Source organism: Artemia sp. Qi Xiang Cuo, chromosome 16 (genome assembly GCF_049724085.1).
Source record: "Artemia sp. Qi Xiang Cuo chromosome 16, ASM4972408v1, whole genome shotgun sequence".
NCBI lineage: Eukaryota > Metazoa > Arthropoda > Branchiopoda > Anostraca > Artemiidae > Artemia > Artemia sp. Qi Xiang Cuo.
The window spans coordinates 30,190,013-30,209,481 of NC_142809.1; the positions used below are offsets into that span (position 1 = coordinate 30,190,013).

The 19,469-nt window shown below is 36.7% G+C and overlaps 1 protein-coding gene across 1 annotated transcript in view; it reads right to left on the reverse strand.

Annotated features, from left to right (window-relative positions):
• Positions 1–19,469, reverse strand: part of LOC148942772 (cell adhesion molecule Dscam2-like) — a 551,837-nt gene that overhangs the window by 136,539 nt on the left and 395,829 nt on the right. The window contains exon 11 of the mRNA XM_089101980.1: positions 12,653–12,829. Within this exon, the coding sequence (XP_088958106.1) occupies positions 12,653–12,829 (177 nt within the window). The remainder of the gene's footprint in view (positions 1–12,652; positions 12,830–19,469) is intronic.

The following is a 19,469-nucleotide window of genomic DNA, read 5'->3' on the forward strand; positions in this document are numbered from 1 at the left end:
ATCAATGAAAAACAAAGTGCCAGCAAACATTACTGCCACTGATCAAACAGTCAATGAATCAAATAATACCAAAGACGAAAAGCATATTGACCCTGTCGATGACACACCTATAAAAATTGTGTATGAGTCAAAATGGAATAATGATTATTCTACTGATTACGAACTAAGAGAAGACAATAGCTGTAGTATCAAGAGAGAACATGGTGAACCATTTTATGGAACAGATTCAAAATGTCCAAAGTTGTTCATTGATATTAATAATGTATAATAATATATATTGTTTGAATTAATATTCTACATAAAATTATTTCATTAAAAATATATTATGCCTTACATTGTTATTTGTTCATTATTTTTAGAGTACGCTAGTATATCCAACGTTTCGTATATCTGTTAATACTTCGGAGATGTAAGGGAATAAATTTACCTGCATCAAATATCACATAGGTACGCTAACATAGAGAAAATCTTAGTATAATAATGAATAAATTATATATCAACATCCAGTGAAAGATACTTGGGATAACACTGACAAAATCAAAGTTTCAGCGTGAATAATGTCTTTATCGATGTCTCTTAACAGATACGTTTGATAACACTGACATAATTTAAGTATCAAATTGAACAAATTCCTTATTAACATTCTTTATCGATATCATATGTCGGATACGTTGGATAACATTGACAAAATCAATCTATTAGAATGAATAAATTCTCTAACATCATCCATTGTTTGATTTCTCATTATGAAAAAATTTTAAGTAAGTAAGTAGCAAAATCTTTCTTGATTTCAACTCATGGATACACAACACAGATATTAAAAAAAAAATTTGTAATTTTCAGACTTCATTTGCATGCAATAGATACCGAGAGATCTATGACTCCTCCCCGCAGTGAATTCTAAGGGTTTTATGACTCCTTCCCACAATGAATTCAGATGGTTTTAGGACTCATCCCCCTAGCCATAACTCCATTCAACCTTGAGCGAAGGTATAAAAGTTTGATGAAGTATTTTTCTACTTAACAACTACATTAATACCTTCCAAGATGATAGGACTGTATGACACAGAATTTATCGGTTTGAAAAAATCATCTTGTGGTGTTATATTCGAATGTGCATTTTTATTATTGTCTATGGAACTCAAAGAAATTAACTATTATCATTGGATAGTGAACTGAAACATGTTTGAGCATGATAAAAGCTTGTGGAGTACTACATTACGTCGTATAAACAGACTGGGATTCTACGATAGAGCGATTACACAACTTAATAATGCTGGTCGGGAACTGAGAAATGTTCAGGAGGAGGTCAGTGAAATTTGCAGCTTTTTCGGATTTGAAGCACTCTACGTAAAGGGCAATGTACCTAAAGATAAAGTTTTAATTCAAAATTGTGACCCTGTGATTCCACTTTTCAATCTAGAAGAGTTTAAATGTCCTAAAATTGAAGGGGCTTATCACCGCCCGGAAGACGAGGTTAAGTTCTTCGCGCAGTGGATACCAAAGGACACACCTGATCGTGATAAATCCATAATACATGTTAAAAACTCTTTTATATCATAGGATCATCGATTCTGGATGTTTAAGAGTGAACTCTAAGTACTATTTTTATGTAAACATGTGTTGTTGTTTTTTTCTCAAAAAATCTGTTAATACGTTTAAGCAATAAATATCTTCAAGCTTAAACCGTCTTTATTCTTTAGAATAGTTCTATTCTTTTCATTAAATTGTGAAGAAATATTAAGTAAGCAACAATCACTTTCTTGAATTCACTTCCTGGACACAATACAGATATTTAATTCAAGAAATCATGATAAAATCGCAAGTAAGTAATAAACTCTTTATTGTTTTCACCTATTGGATACACAATGCAGAAATTTCATTCAAGAAATTATGAAAAAATTGTAAGTAAGTAACAATGTGTGTGTGTGTGTGTGTCTGTGTGTGTGTGTGTGTGTGTGTGTGTGTGTGTGTGTATGTGTGAGTGTGTGTGTGTGTGTGTGTGTGTGTGTGTGCGTCTGTGTGTGTGCAAGCTAGCACAATTAAACTAGCTAATGTCAATAACAGGACAATTCTTTTTTTTCTCTTTATCACAAACAATTTCCAAAGTGTGCGCACGTAACCTCGTCTAAATTAGCCTTAAAAAATGAAATAAAGCTATGTCGACTTTGCATGTTGATTTCATGACATTATTTTAGGTTTTTTTTTCTTGTCCCAAACTATTTTTTTATCATGAACCGTTTAGAGACCAATTTGATCTGTACACTTGATCTGATTGTTTGTGATAAAGAGAAAAAAAAGAATTGTCCTGTTATTGACATTAGCTAGTTTACTTGTGCTAGCTTGCACACACACACACACACACACACACACACACACACACACACACACACACACACACACACACACACACACACACACACACACACACACACACACACACACACACACACACACACACACACACACACACACACACACACACACACACACACACACACACACACACACACACACACACACACACACACACACACACACACACACACACACACACACACACACACACACACACACACACACACACACACACACACACACACACACACACACACACACACACACACACACACACACACACACACACACACACACACACACACACACACACACACACACACACACACACACACACACACACACACACACACACACACACACACACACACACACACACACACACACACACACACACACACACACACACACACACACACACACACACACACACACACACACACACACACACACACACACACACACACACACACACACACACACACACACACACACACACACACACACACACACACACACACACACACACACACACACACACACACACACACACACACACACACACACACACACACACACACACACACACACACACACACACACACACACACACACACACACACACACACACACACACACACACACACACACACACACACACACACACACACACACACACACACACACACACACACACACACACACACACACACACACACACACACACACACACACACACACACACACACACACACACACACACACACACACACACACACACACACACACACACACACACACACACACACACACACACACACACACACACACACACACACACACACACACACACACACACACACACACACACACACACACACACACACACACACACACACACACACACACACACACACACACACACACACACACACACACACACACACACACACACACACACACACACACACACACACACACACACACACACACACACACACACACACACACACACACACACACACACACACACACACACACACACACACACACACACACACACACACACACACACACACACACACACACACACACACACACACACACACACACACACACACACACACACACACACACACACACACACACACACACACACACACACACACACACACACACACACACACACACACACACACACACACACACACACACACACACACACACACACACACACACACACACACACACACACACACACACACACACACACACACACACACACACACACACACACACACACACACACATATAAACACAAATATACACACACACAAACACAAAACCACACAAAAAAATAAAAACATAAAAATACACAAACCAACACAAAAAAAGACAGACAAATACACACAAACACACACACACATAGAAAAATACAAACACACAAAGACACACACACACACACACATTGTTACTTACTTACAATTTTTTCATAATTTCCTGAATGAAATTTCTGCATTGTGTATCCAATAGGTGAAAACAATAAAGAGTTTATTACTTACTTGTGATTTTATCATGATTTCTTGAATTAAATATCTGTATTGTGTCCAGGAAGCGAATTCAAGAAAGCGATTGTTGCTTACTTACAATTTCTTCACAATTTAATGAAAAGAATAGAACTATTCTAAAGAATAAAGACGGTTTAAGCTTAAAGATATTTATTGCTTTAACGTATTAACAGATTTTTTTAGAAAAAAAACAACAACACATGTTTACATAAAAATAGTACTTAGAGTTCACTCTTAAACGTCCAGAAACGATGGTCCCATGATATAGAATAGTTTTTACCATGTCTTATGGATTTATCACGATCAGGTATGTCCTTAGGTATCCACTGCGCGAAGAACCTAACCTCGTCTTCAGGACGGTGATAAGGCCCTTCAAATTTAGGACACTTAAACTCTTCTAGATTGAAAAATGGAATCCTAGGGTCACACTTTTGAATTAAAACTTTATCTGTAGGTGCATTGCCCTTTACGTAGAGTGCTTCAACCCCGAAAAAGCTGCAAATTTCACTGTTTTCCTCCTGAACATTTCTCAGTTCCTGACCAGCATTATTAAGTGGTGTAATCACTCTATCGTAGAATCCCAGTCTGTTTATATGACGTAATGTAGTACTCCACAAGCTTTTAACATACTCAAACATGTTATAATTCACTATCCAATGATAACAGTCAATTTCTTCGAGTTCCATAGACAATAATAAAAATGCTCATTCGAATATAACACACACACACACACACACACACACACACACACACACACACACACACACACACACACACACACACACACACACACACACACACACACTCACAATAAAAATGCTCATTCGAATATAACACCACAAGATGATTTTTTCAAACCGACATAGTCGACATAGCTTTATTTCATTTTTTAAGGTTCATTTAGACGAGGTTACGTGCGCACACTTTGGAAATTGTTTGTGATAAAGAGAAAAAAAGAATTGTCCTGTTATTGACATTAGCTAGTTTAATTGTGCTAGCTTGCACACACACAGACACACACGGACGTACACGCACACAAACAAACACACACACAAATTTAAACACACACACACACACACACACACACACACACACACACACACACACACACACACACTCACAATAAAAATGCTCATTCGAATATAACACCACAAGATGATTTTTTCAAACCGATAAATTCTGTGTCATACAGTCCTATCATCTTGGAAGGTATTAACGTAGTTGTTAAGTAGAAAAATACTTCATCAAACTTTTATACCTTCGCTCAAGGTTGAATGGAGTTATGGCTAGGGGGATGAGTCCTAAAACCATCTGAATTCATTGTGGGGAGGAGTCATAAAACCCTTAGAAGTCATTGCAGGGAGGAGTCATAGAACTCTCGGTATCTATTGCATGCAAATGAAGTCTGGAAATTACAATTTTTTTTTAATATCTGTGTTGTGTATCCATGAGTTGAATTCAAGAAAGAGTTTGCTACTTACTTACTTACAATTTTTTCATAATGAGAAATCCGACAATGGATGATGGTAGAGAATTTATTCATTCTAATAGATTGATTTTGTCAATGTTATCCAACGTATCCGACATATGATATCGATAAAGAATGTTAATAAAGAATTTGTTCAATTTGATACTTAAATTATGTCAGTTTTATCAAACGTACCTGTCAAAAGACATTGATAAAGAACTTATTCACACTGATACTTTGATTTTGTTAATGCTATCCCAAGTATCTGTCAATGGATGTTGATAGAGAATTTATTCATTCTTATACTAAGATTTTCTCTATGTTAACCTATATATCTGATATTTCATGTATGTAAATTCCTTTTCTTACATCTCCGATGTTTTAATAGACATTCTAAACGTTCGATATGCTAGCTTACTCTAAAAATAATGAACACATAACAATGTAATGCATAGTATATTTTTAATGAAATAATGTCATGTAGAATATTAATACAAAAAATATATTATTATACATTATTAATATCAATGAACAACTTTGGACATTTTGATTATGTTCCATAAAATGGTTCACCATGTTCTCTCTTGATACTATAGCTATTGTCTTCTCTTAGTTCGTAATCAGTAGAATAATCATTATTCCATTTTGACTCATACACAATTTTTATAGGTGTGTCATAGACAGGATCAATATGCTTTTTATCTTTGGTATTATTTGATTCATTGACTGTTTGATCAGTGGCAGTAACGTTTTCTAGTACTTTGTTTTTCATTAATTCATCTTTATTTTCCTTAGTGATATTTTCTGCCAATGCCCATTTTATTTTTCTAGCAATTTCACTGTCTATTATCACAATATTTTTACACAGGTAACAGTTCCGGCACGTAGACAGGATATGGTTTATGATATTAGTAGAAGAGTAGGCCTTTCTTTTCGTCTTTGCTTTCATTTGACTGCTAATATCCGAAAGCTGACGATATGGTTTAACACTGGGTAACATGTTACCAGTTGAATTTTTTTGGCACTCCAAAGAAATTCAATTCCTTACTGTCATGACAATGCACGCATACGTTTCCGATAGTGCTACCACTTGTACTTATTTCATAGTTTAAATACTTCTCCTTGTCAGCATTCAATGCTAAAATAACACTAACATTTGAACACACTTTCTTAAAATGCTTCATCTTCACTTTTTTAGAGATATTAGTTATGTGTTTATCGTTCCACTGTGTAAAAAATACTGATTTAATACATGCAATAAACTAGGTAGTGTCGATAACCGGCCATAGAGCAATGGTGGGAAAGCCACATCGTGTCTCTGGGCAAGCATAGAGTACAATTGTTAGAGCCATAAAAATATCTGTCGAGGAGGTATCATTAGCAATAACCTACTTCTAATGAAGCATATCAAGTCACCCGTTTACCGGATACTAAATAACTACCATTTTTACTCCCCCTAGCATTATATTGGCTTACACTGAAAATAATTGAACGGGATAAATAAAAGCCCGATAAATATTTACTAGTTGGTGTGATAAACACAGCGCAATGTTTAGCTAAATAAGAAGAAGAAGAAGAATACGGAGAATTAATAGTCTTTTGTACAACCTTTTACATGAATAAACTGATTTAGTCTATTGACTGAATCCTTATTCTAGAAGTCCTATTCCTACAAGTTAAGTTAGAATAAAAGAATGAGGTAATTATATTGGCTTACACTGAAAATAATTGAACAGAAAAAAATAAAACCCCGATAAATATTTACTAGTTGGTGTGACAAACACAGAGCAACGTTTGGCTAATAGCTATAAAATATAATTAAAAAATAATCTGTCGAGGAGGTATCATTATTAATAACCTATTTTTAATGACGCATTTCAAGTCACCTGTTTACTGGGTACTAAATAACTACCATTTTTACCCCCTCAAAACTTAATTTACCCCACACGTACCATTTTTCCGCTTCAGTCACAAAACTCTATTCCTCCTAGAATTATTTCAACTAAATACTTACCCTCGCCTCTCACAGAAAGTTCGGAAAAACACAATAGCCTTATTTATAGTCGAATGTTTACTCGAATATTTAACATGTACCATTTTTCCGTAGCACCCACAAAAATCAATTCCTCCTAGAATTATTTAAACTAAATACTTACCCCCGCCCTAGACAGTTCTGAAAAACACAATAGCCTTATTTATAGTGAAGCGTTTCTTAGTCGCATGTTTACCCAAATATTTAACAAGTACCATTTTTCACAACCAGCCACAAAACTCAATTCCTCCTAGAATTATTTAAACTAAATAGTTACCCCCGCCTTAGAAAGTTCAGGAATACACGATAGCCTTATTTATAGTGAAGCGTTTCTTAGTCGTATGTTTACCCGAATATTTAACAAGTACCATTTTTCCATACCATCCATAAAACTCAATTCCTCCTAGAATTATTTAAACTAAAGAGTTGCCCCCGTCATAGAAAGTTCGGAAAAACACGATAGCTTTATTTATAGTGAAGCGTTTCTTAGTCGTATGTTTACCCGAATATTTAACAAGTACCATTTTTCCATACCATCCATAAAACTCAATTCCTCCTAGAATTATTTAAACTAAATAGTTACCCCCATCTTAGAAAGTTCAGAAAAACACAATAGCCTTATTTATAGTGAAGCGTTTCTTAGTCGTATGTTTACCCGAATATTTAACAAGTACCATTTTTCCACATCACCCACAAAACTCAATTTAACTAAACCCCCATGTAACTGTACCCCCTTTAACTGAACCCTCGTGCAACTCAACCCTCCATGCAACCCATCTCCCTCAAAACACTTTTCAGCCATTTCTTGTTCAATTTTTTTATTTCTAAACTATTTTAAATTGACAATACTCTCCAAAACATCACTTGTGTATTATAGAGTAAACAATCACCCCATCTCCTCCACATCGCAAATCCCATTACCCCTTTTTTTGCAAATGTTAATCAAACATTTCCGATTGTAAAAGCATTTCCATAAAAATAGCTCTTAATAGAACTTTTTAAGCGTGAACTCCTATTTTTCAGACGAAATTATAGAAAATATCGTCAAAACACACTTCTCTGTTTCAATTGTGTACATTTTTCACATTTTCTGATTCAAATGTGTATCTTCAGTCAGAAAAGCATAGTTTCGACTCAAAAATGAGCCATTTCCATGGCAATAGCTCTTAATAGAACTGTTTAAGTATGAACTCCAATTTTTTCCAACGAGACTATGCAACTCAACCGCATTTAACTAATCCCCGTGTAACTGAATCCACATGTAACTGAACCCCCGTGCAACTGAACCCTCGTGCAACTCAACCCCCGTGCAACTCAAGCCCCATTTAACTAAACCCCCGTGCAACTGAACCCCCCATGGAACTGCCCCCCTGTATAACCGAAACCCCGTACAACGGAACCCCCGTGCTACTGAACCCTCGTGCTACTGAACCCTCGTGCTACTGAACCCTCGTGTAACTCGACCCCATTTAACAAAACCCCCGTGTAACTGTACCCCTTTAACTGAACCCTCGTGCAACTCAACCCTCAATGCAACCCATCTCCCTCAAAACACTTCAGCCATTTTCTGTTAAATTTTTTTTATTTCTCAACTATTTTAAATCGACAATACTCTCCAAAACAACACTTGGATATTATTCAGCACCCAATCCTCTCATCTCCTCCAATTTACAAATTCAATTACCCTGTTTTTGCAAATGTTAATCAAACATTTCCGATTGTAAAAGTATTTTCATAAAAATAGCTCTTAATAGAACTTTTTAAGCGTGAACTCCTATTTTTCAGACGAAATTATAGAAAATATCGTCAAAACACACTTCTCTGTTTCAATTGTGTACATTTTCACATTTTCAGATTCAAACGTGTATCTTCAGTCAGAAAAGCATAGTTTCGATTCAAAAATGAGCCATTTGTATGGCAATAGCTCTTAATAGAACTGTTTAAGTATGAACTCCAATTTTTTCCAACGAGACTATGCAACTCAACCGTATTTAACTAATCCCCGTGTAACTGAATCCGCATGTAACTGAACCCCCTTGCAACTGAACCCTCTTGCAACTCAACTCCCGTACAACTCAATCCCCATTTAACTAAACCCTCGTGCAACTCAACCCTCCATGCAACCCATCTCCCTAAAAACACTTTTCAGCCATTTCTTGTTAATTTTGTTTTATTTCTAAACTATTTTAAATTGACAATACTGTCCAAAACATCACTTGTGTATTATACAGTACACAATCACCCCATCTCCCCCAATTCGCAAATCCCATTACCCCTTTTTGCAAATGTTAATCAAACATTTCCGATTGTAAAAGCATTTCCATAAAAATAGCTGTTAATAGAACTTTTTAAGCGCGAACTCCTATTTTTCAGACGAAATTATAGAAAATATCGTCAAAACACACTTCTCTGTTTCAATTGTGTACATTTTTCACATTTTCTGATTCAAATGTGTATCTTCAGTCAGAAAAGCATAGTTTCGATTCAAAAATGAGCCATTTCCATAGCAATAGCTCTTAATAGAACTGTTTAAGTATGAACTCCAATTTTTTCCAACGAGACTATGCAACTCAACCGCATTTAACTAATCCCCGTGTAACTGAATCCGCATGTAACTGAACCCCCCGTGACACTGAACCCTCGTGCAACTCAACGCCCGTGCACCTCAAGCCCTATTTAACTAAACCCCCGTGCAACTGAACCCCCCATGTAACTGAACCCCTGTATAACCGAAACCCCGTACAACTGAACCCCCCCGTGCTACTGAACCCTCATGCTACTGAACCCTCGTGCAACTCGACCCCATTTAACTAAACCCCCGTGTAACTGTACCCCCTTTAACTGAACCCTCGTGCAACTCAACCCTCCATGCAACCCATCTCCCTCAAAACACTTTTCAGTCATTTCTCGTTAAATTTTTTTTATTTCTAAACTATTTTAAATTGACAATACTCTCCAAAACATCACTTGTGTATTATACAGTACACAATCACCCCATCTCCTCCAATTCGCAAATCCCATTACCCCTTTTTTGCAAAAGTTAGTCAAACATTTCCGATTGTAAAAGCATTTCCATAAAAATAGCTCTTAATAGAACTTTTTAAGCGTGAACTCCTATTTTTCAGACGAAATTATAGAAAATATCGTCAAAACACACTTCTGTGTTTCAATTGTGTACATTTTCACATTTTCTGATTCAAATGTGTATCTTCAGTCAGAAAAGCATAGTTTCGATTCAAAAATGAGCCATTTCCATAGCAATAGCTCTTAATAGAACTGTTTAAGTATGAACTCCAATTTTTTCCAACGAGACTATGCAACTCAACCGCATTTAACTAATCCCAATGTAACTGAAACCCTGTATAACCGAAACCCCGTACAACTGAACCCCCTTGCTACTGAACCCTCGTGCTACTGAACCCTCGTGCAACTCAACCCCATTTAACTAAACCCCCGTGTAACTGTACCCCCTCTAACTGAACCCTCGTGCAACTTAACCCTCCATGCAACCCATCTCCCTCAAAACACTTTTCAGCCATTTCTTGCTAAAATTTTTTTATTTCTAAACTATTTTAAATTGACAATACTCTCCAAAACATCACTTGTGTATTATACAGTACACAATCACCCCATCTCCTTCAATTCGCAAATCCCATTACCCTTTTTTTGCAAATGTTAATCAAACATTTCCGATTGTAAAAGCATGTTTAACCATCTTGCTTGGAAAGGTATCCATAAGTACGTGCTCTGAAAAGGTGCCAAGGAACGTAATCTCCCCAAACACGTCAATCAAACAATTAAAAAATGTGGGTTCTTTATATCATACCAGCTTTTTTTTTACGTGTAAATACAGTGTCTCAAGCATGGGTTTTTCTTGCGCAATTCATGTGTAATTGCATGTAAGTTTCGTGGTGCCTATTGCCTCAGGTGTATCTTTCCATGTTAGTTTCAGACTGTGTATACCCTCAGGTGTAAGTTTCTATGTAAGTTTCGGAGTGCCTATTAGCACACTACTGTTCCCAGATAAGGTACCCCCTCCCTCCCCTTACTCCCAACCCACTCCAATCATCAAACTACGATCGATTTAGTCTATCGAGTTATATTACAAATTCTATTATAAAAAGCTTTATTTCTTTTTCAATGATTTTTTTTTTCATTTAGAAAATTATATTTAACGCATACCTACCTTCTTATTTTTCAATGACTCAATTCCTGTTCTATTTGCACATGTAGATGATGATCCATATCCTCCATTTCTTTCACTTTTAAAGTTTTAACATAATAAAATCTTATTTAGAACTGATAGATTATAGAGAAAAAAAACTTAAATATGAAAAAAAAAAATTCGACCTGAGCAGATGTTGTGAAATAGGAAGTATAGAATAGTTTTGCAACTTTGCGATTAACTAGATTCGCTAATTATTAGATTTGCTCAGGGGTCAATATCCTATATGTATATGTGGTGGGTTATCGGATGTTTCAAAGGCAGTATATTTGCATAAATGCTAATCTGGAACATATTAAGAACTGTAGTGAATAATTATTTTGCGTTTTTTTTTTAATTAATAAGCTTTTTGAATGATTTACTCGATTGAATCATGAATCTACGCGCTATATCGTGAATCACTGGATTTAGGAAAACCAAACTAGTCTTAGAGCAAAAATCACTATTAATCACTAGCTAGAAGAACATCACTATGCAACATGAAAATCACTAGAAATAGTGATAAATCTCTAGGTGATAGTGATAAATCTACCAAATAAGATAAGGGACGCTTGTAATATTAGGGGGGGGGGTTCCTAAAGTATATCCTATCTTAACTGATAATTCTGTATCTTAAATCGTTCGCTACAAAAACGTGTGCACCTCTGCCAACTCGAATTTTTATAGGTCATGGTTCTAACTCAAATTTGACTTTATTTTACTATTACATTCTAGCGGTTGTATGTTCTGTTTTTCACCGTTTTAAATTTCTGTTTTATTAATTTTCTTTCTTTAATATTATGATTAGATACGACTTTATCAAACAAATTTGACTTAACTTGAAATCTGCTGTAAAGTTCTTGGGTTAATAAATTACTAACTCTGTAGGTGCTTAGATCAAACAAAAAAATAAACCTAACATTGCTTCATATGACATAGCAGTATCGCTAGTCCATGTGTGTTGTAAGCGATGTCAGTTACAGGGTTTTTAAGAAGAGTAAACTATTTGACAATTTTCTTACCATTAACTTCCAGTTTCACAATCTTGCTGAGTCCTGCACCAAGACCATTAGAAGCTTCACATAGATAAGAGCCAGCATGAATTTTTCTTGTCGGCAAGAAACTGAGTGTGCCATTCGAAGTAACTTGAAGTCCAGAAGGCTCTATTCCTGGTATTTCTTCGAACTCATTTGAATATTCTACGGGAATAGAATATAAGACATAGTGTTATTACTGAAGCACTGCTATTACTGAACTGAAAGCCCGGTGCAAAGTATTTGGGATTAAAGTAAAAGTATTATTAAAAACGTAAATTTAGATTTTTTCCTCATTAAAGCAAAAATGAGACAGAAGCATTAAGGGTGGTTTGAAAGAGCGTGGTAGCTTTCATTCATGGTAATTTTTAGTCATTTTAATTTTGAGTTTATTAAAAATGGTTCAAATGAACCGACTATTTGGAGTAGGCTAGGCCTACTACTAATGAGTGTTTCTTGATTTTTTTTTTGCTCAACTAACAAAATTAGTATGTGCTTTCAAAGAATTTCCATGAAAATACATACCATCTTACTTTGTATCCGTAAGTTCTTTTTCGTGAAGGGTGAATGATTTCAGCTCAGCAGCATTGTGATTTTTTGTAACAGAAAAGAAAAAAATGTTCAAGATTTGTCTCGCTTTTATTAAAGGACAAATTAAATTCTTTTCTCTGGGGGGAGGAGGGGCAACATCAAACTCATAAGGGGTAATTTGAGTATATTTTAGTTTTTACCTCAGTGTTTATTTCAAATCTTCATTTATAGTTTATGCCTGCTTCAAGTTTGGTATATTTTGTAAACTGATTTACATTAATATTAAGTTTTAAAGTAGCTTTACACAATTCGTGATAAAACTATTTCCAAACTAATTTCTGTCTATTTTCAAGTATTATAATTTGACCTTTTGCCTTTGTATTGCAATAGTAGCCTAGAATCTGTAGTCCATAAGTGGATGGGTCTTATAATGCGAATTACGGCCGGTCAAAAATGCCATTTAGTGATATTCTTTGATTATTTTCTAGTCGCTCATGTTATAATTGTATAATAAGACTTGTAATTAATGACTAAGATACCTTAAGTGTTAAATTTTCAAAAACATCAATTAATATTCTGAAAAATATATTTTCTATATTTGGACATGAAATTTTATATTTGAAAATTCAACTAATAACAACTCGGAAATTTTTGAACAAAAACTTTAGTAAAAATCCAAGGCATTTGTAGGCAACATATAGGCTAACATAATGAGTTTTGTCTTTACCGGACTCTTAGAAAGGTAAATAAAAAAAAAAATCAATAAGCAAGAAACATTAGAAAAGGCCGCGCCAGGTTGTTACTTTTCATTTAACCAGCAGAAGGTATTGATATAAAATTCATTTACAGTCCCATACCAAATAACCCCTAAAAAATAAAGCGAATACTAGCTTAAAAGTTTTGTTTCCAAAAAATGACGATGAGTGTTTACGAAAGAGCCGCCACCAGCAAAAACGATTTCTATTTACCATTGGCTGTATTAATCTCTACGATCAATCAAACAACTTGGTAAAGCGGGGGATATTGAATTCATTTGCCTTAGATACCTTAAAAATTAATTCCATTGCATCGAAACCCAATATCATGGTAGTTATTTTTAGTTCTCAAGTCTGTGGGAATTCTCTTTACCAACGATCAACAGAACGAAAGTAGAGAGGGGTCATGAGCTCGTGACAGTACCACGTGGCTTATGGTTTTCTCAGTGAGAATGAAAAAACAGGAATTTTCTCACTTGAAAAACCATGAATTTTGTCACATTTATGGTTGTTTTCATGGATGGTTATGTGTGTTGTTAGATTTATTTGATGTTTTTCTCGGATGTCAACATCAAATTATGGATGTTTTATGGTTTTTGTCAGTGAGAATTTGAAAAACAGGAACTTTGTCACATTTATGGATGTCAACATCAATTCATGTCTGTTTTATGGTTTTCTCAGTGAGAATGAAAAAACATACAGCAATTTATGGATGTTTTATGGTTTTTGTCAGTGAGAATTTGAAAAACAGGAACTTTCTCACTTGGAAAACCATAAACCACGTGGTCCTGTCACGAGTAGCACCTGTGAACTAGAAACAACAAATTAATTTTCCCTTTCTTGACAGATCAATCAATCAATGACATCATCTGTCAGACTTTAAAAATTTTCGCCTAGAAACATTTCTCCAGGAATAGATCCAAATCATTAATGTCTTTGCCTCGGGAACAGTTCTACTGGTCGAACTCCAAAAGATATTAATAACCAAAGGCCATGGAAACATCTTAGCGATGAATTGTTTTAGCGCGCGAAAAGGTTTCTTATTAATTTGAAATGCGTTAGCGCAGAGATGCCAATAACAAAGGAACACGTTGAATTTACGTTTAGGGATAATTTGGGCGAAACTGTTTTAGACCGGTTATGGAACTATTTCGGCGAAACAGATAGAGACATTTTAAAAGAAGATTTTTGAAGAGATTTTAGAAGAGAATTTAATGGTGAAACTCTGTGGTCGTTATAATACACAAGTTTCATTTGAACAGTGTTGTGAGGTCCTCTAACCCAACCCCAAAGGGTTCCAATCCTCCTACCCGAACCCCGAAGGAAGCCTCCCGGTCCTCAAAGGCCCCCCAAGCTCCCAAAGGGCCACCGGTGCCCCCAAAGGCCCACCCAGACCCTCAACGGCCATCCCCGGGCCCCCCAAAGGCCCATCGAGCTCCAAAAGGACCAACGGGGTCCCAAAGGCCCTCCACCGGTCCCCAAATGTCCCCCAGGCCCCCAACTGTCCCCCCGGACCCTCAAAGGCCCCCCAAGCTCCCAAAGGGCCACCGGCGCCCCCAAAGGCCCACCCAGACCCCCAAAGGCCACCCCCGGGCCCCAAAGGTCCATCGAGCTCCCAAAGTATCAACGGGGTTCCGAAGGTCCTCCACCGGTCCCCAAATGTTCCCCAGGCCCCCAACTGCCCCCGGACCCCCAAAGGCCCTCCCTGTGCCCCAAAGGCCCTCCCTGTGCCCCAAAGGCCCTCCCCGGCCCCCAAAGGTCCACCCAGACACCCAAAGGCCATCCCCGGGCCCCCCAAAGGCCCATCGAGCTCCCAAAGGACCAACGGGGTCCCAAAGGCCCTCCACCGGTCCCCAAATGTCCCCCAGACCCCAAAGGCCATCCCCGGACCCCCCAAAGGCCCATTGAGCTCCCGTCTTTCGTTGATGTGTGTTGTCTGAAACCTATGATTTGGGATGTGTAGTTTGCTACTTCAGGCTTTTCTGAGCTAAGGTTTCCTAGTATTTCCTAGGTGAATGTTGTCTGAAACCAATAGTTTGGGATGAGTAGTTTGCTATTTCAGGCTTTTATGAGCTAGGTTTCTTAGCCTTTCGTTGGTGTGTGTTGACTGAAACTTATGATTTGGGATATGTAGTTTGCTATTTTTGACTTTTCTGAGTTGGATTTCTTAGTCTTTCATAGGTGTGTGGTGTCTGAAACCTATGATTTGGGATGTGTAGTTTGCCATTTTCGACTTTTCTGAGCTGGATTTCTTAGCCTTTCATAGGTGAATGCTGTCTGAAAATTATGATTTGGGATGTATAGTTTGCTATTTCAGGCTTTTCTGAGCTAAGGTTTTCTAGTATTTCGTAGGTGAATGTTGTCTGAAACCAATAGTTTGGGATGAGTAGTTTGCTATTTTTGACTTTTCTGAGCTAGGTTTCTTAGTCTTTCGTTGGTGTGTGTTGACTGAAACCGATGATTTGCGATATGTAGTTTGCTATTTTTGACTTTTCTGAGCTGGATTTCTTAGTCTTTCATAGGTGTGTGTTGTCTGAAACCTATGATTTGGGATGGGTGGATTGCTACTTTTGACCTTTCTGAGCTGGATTTCTTAGCCTTTCATAGGTGTTTGTTGTCTGAAACATATAGTTTGGGATGAGTAGTTTGCTATTTTTGACTTTTCTGAGCTAGGTTTCTTAGCCGTTCATAGGTGAGTGTTGTCTGAAACCGATGATTTGGGATATGTAAATTGCTATTTCCGACTTTTCATAACCGGATTTCTTAGTCTTTCATAGGTGTGTGGTGTCTGAAACCTATGATTTGGGATGTGTGGGTTGCTATTTTTTGACTTTTCTGAGCAGGATTTCTTAGCCATTCGTAGGTGTGTGTTGACTGAAACCAATGATTTGGGATGGTTAATTTGCTATTTATGACTTTTCTGAGCTAGATTTCTTAGCCTATCATATGTGTGTCCTTTCAGAAAATTATTATTTGGGAGGTGTAGTGTGCTTTTTGGACTTTTCAGAGCTAGGATTCTTAGTCACTCATAGGTGTTTGTTGTCTGAAACTTCGAGTTTGGGATGAGTAGTTGGCTATTTCAGACTTTTCTGAGCTAAGGTTTCTTAGTATTTCGTAGGTGAATGCTGTCTGAAACTTATGATTTGGGATATGTAAATTACTATTTCGGGCTTTTCTGAGTGAGCTAGGTTTCTTAGTCTTTCGTTGGTGTGTGTTGTCTGAAACCTATGATTTGGGATGGGTGGATTGCTACTTTTGACCTTTCTGAGCTGGATTTCTTAGCGTTTCATAGGTGTTTGTTGTCTGAAAGCTATAGTTTGGGATGACTAGTTTGCTATTTTTGACTTTTCTGAGCTAGGTTTCTTAGACTTTCATAGGTGAGTGATGTCTGAAACCTATGATATGGGATATGTAATTTGCTATTTCCGACTTTTCATAACCGGATTTCTTAGTCTTTCGTAGGTGTGTGGTGTCTGAAACCTATGATTTGGGATGTGTGGGTTGCTATTTTTTGACTTTTCTGAGTTGGATTTCTTAACCATTCGTAGGTGTGTGTTGACTGAAACCTATGATTTTGGATGGTTAATTTGCTATTTTTGAATTTTCTGAGCTAGATTTCTTAGCATATCATATGTGTGTCCTTTCAGAAAATTATGATTTGGGGGGTATAGTTTGCTTTTTGGACTTTTCAGAGCTAGGATTCTTAGTCACTCATAGGTGTTTGTTGTCTGAAACTTCATGTTTGGGATGAGTAGTTGGCTATTTCAGACTTATCTGGGCTAAGGTTTCTTAGTATTTCGTAGGTGAATGCTGTCTGAAACTTATGATTTGGGATATGTAAATTACTATTTCGGGCTTTTCTGAGTTGGATTTCTTAGTCTTTCATAGGTGTGTAGTGTCTGAAACCTATGATTTGGGATGTGTAGTTTGCTATTTTCGACTTTTCTGAGCTAGTTTTCTTAGCCTTTCATAGGTTTGTGTTGTCAGTACATTATGTTTTGGGATGTGTAGTTTGCTATTTCAGTCTTTTCTGAGCTAAGGTTTTCTAGTATTTCGTAGGTGAATGTTGTCTGAAACCAATAGTTTGGGATGAGTAGTTTGCTATTTTTGACTTTTCTGAGCTAGGTTTCTTAGTCTTTCGTTGGTGTGTGTTGACTGAAACCTATGATTTGGGATATGCAGTTTGCTATTTTTGACTTTTCTGAGCTGGATTTCTTAGTCTTTCATAGATGTGTGTTGTCTGAAATCTATGATTTGGGATGGGTGGATTGTTACTTTTGACTTTTCTGAGCTGGTTTTCTTAGCCTTTCATAGGTGTTTGTTGTCTGAAACCTATAGTTTGGGATGACTAGTTTGCTATTTTTGACTTTTCTGAGCTAGGTTTCTTAGCCGTTCATAGGTGAGTGCTGTCTGAAACCTATGATTTGGGATATGTAATTTGCTATTTCCGACTTTTCATAACCGGATTTCTTAGTCTTTCGTAGGTGTGTGGTGTCTGAAACCTATGATTTGGGGGTGTGTGGGTTGCTATTTTTTGACTTTTCTGAGCAGGATTTCATAGCCATTCGTAGGTGTGTGTTGACTGAAACCTATGATTTGGGATGGTTAATTTGTTATTTTTGACTTTTCTGAGCTAGATTTCTTAGCCTTTCATAGGTGTGTCCTTTCAGAAAATTATGATTTGGAAGATATAGTTTGCTTTTTGGACTTTTCAGAGCTAGGATTCTTAGTCACTCATAGGTCTTTGTTGTCTGAAACTTCGAGTTTGGGATGAGTAGTTGGCTATTTTTTGACTTTTCTGAGCTAAGGTTTCTTAGTATTTCGTAGGTGAATGCTGTCTGAAACTTATGATTTGGGATGGTTAATTTGCTATTTCCGGCTTTTATTAGCTAGGTTTCATAGCCTTTCATAGGTGTATGTTGTCAGAAAATTACGATTTGGGATGTGTAGTTTGCTATTTGAACTTTTCAGAGCTAGGATTCTTAGTCCATCATAGGTGTTTGTTGTCTGAAACCTATGATTTGGGATGGGTGGATTGCTACTTTTGACCTTTCTGAGCTGGATTTCTTAGCCGCTCATAGGAGTGTGTTGTCTGAAACTTATGATTTGGGGATATGTAAATTACGTTTTGGGGTTTTTCTGAGTTGGACACTTCTAAATTTTTCCACACACGAAAACTTACACACACACACGTCAACACTTACACACACAAAAGCTTAGACACACAAAAACTTACACACACACACACACACACAAACTTACACCCACACGCAAAAAAAATTACATCCACACGCAAAAACTTACATGCACACAAAAACTTAAATGTACAAAAAAATTTACAAACACACTAAAAATTACACACACGCACAAAAAATTACACACACACACAAAAACTTACACACACACACTAAAACTAACTCACACACACACACACACACACACATACATAAAAAAAAAAAACAAATGAACACGATAACTAAAATGAACATAAAATCTTAAATTCACACAAAAACTTACAC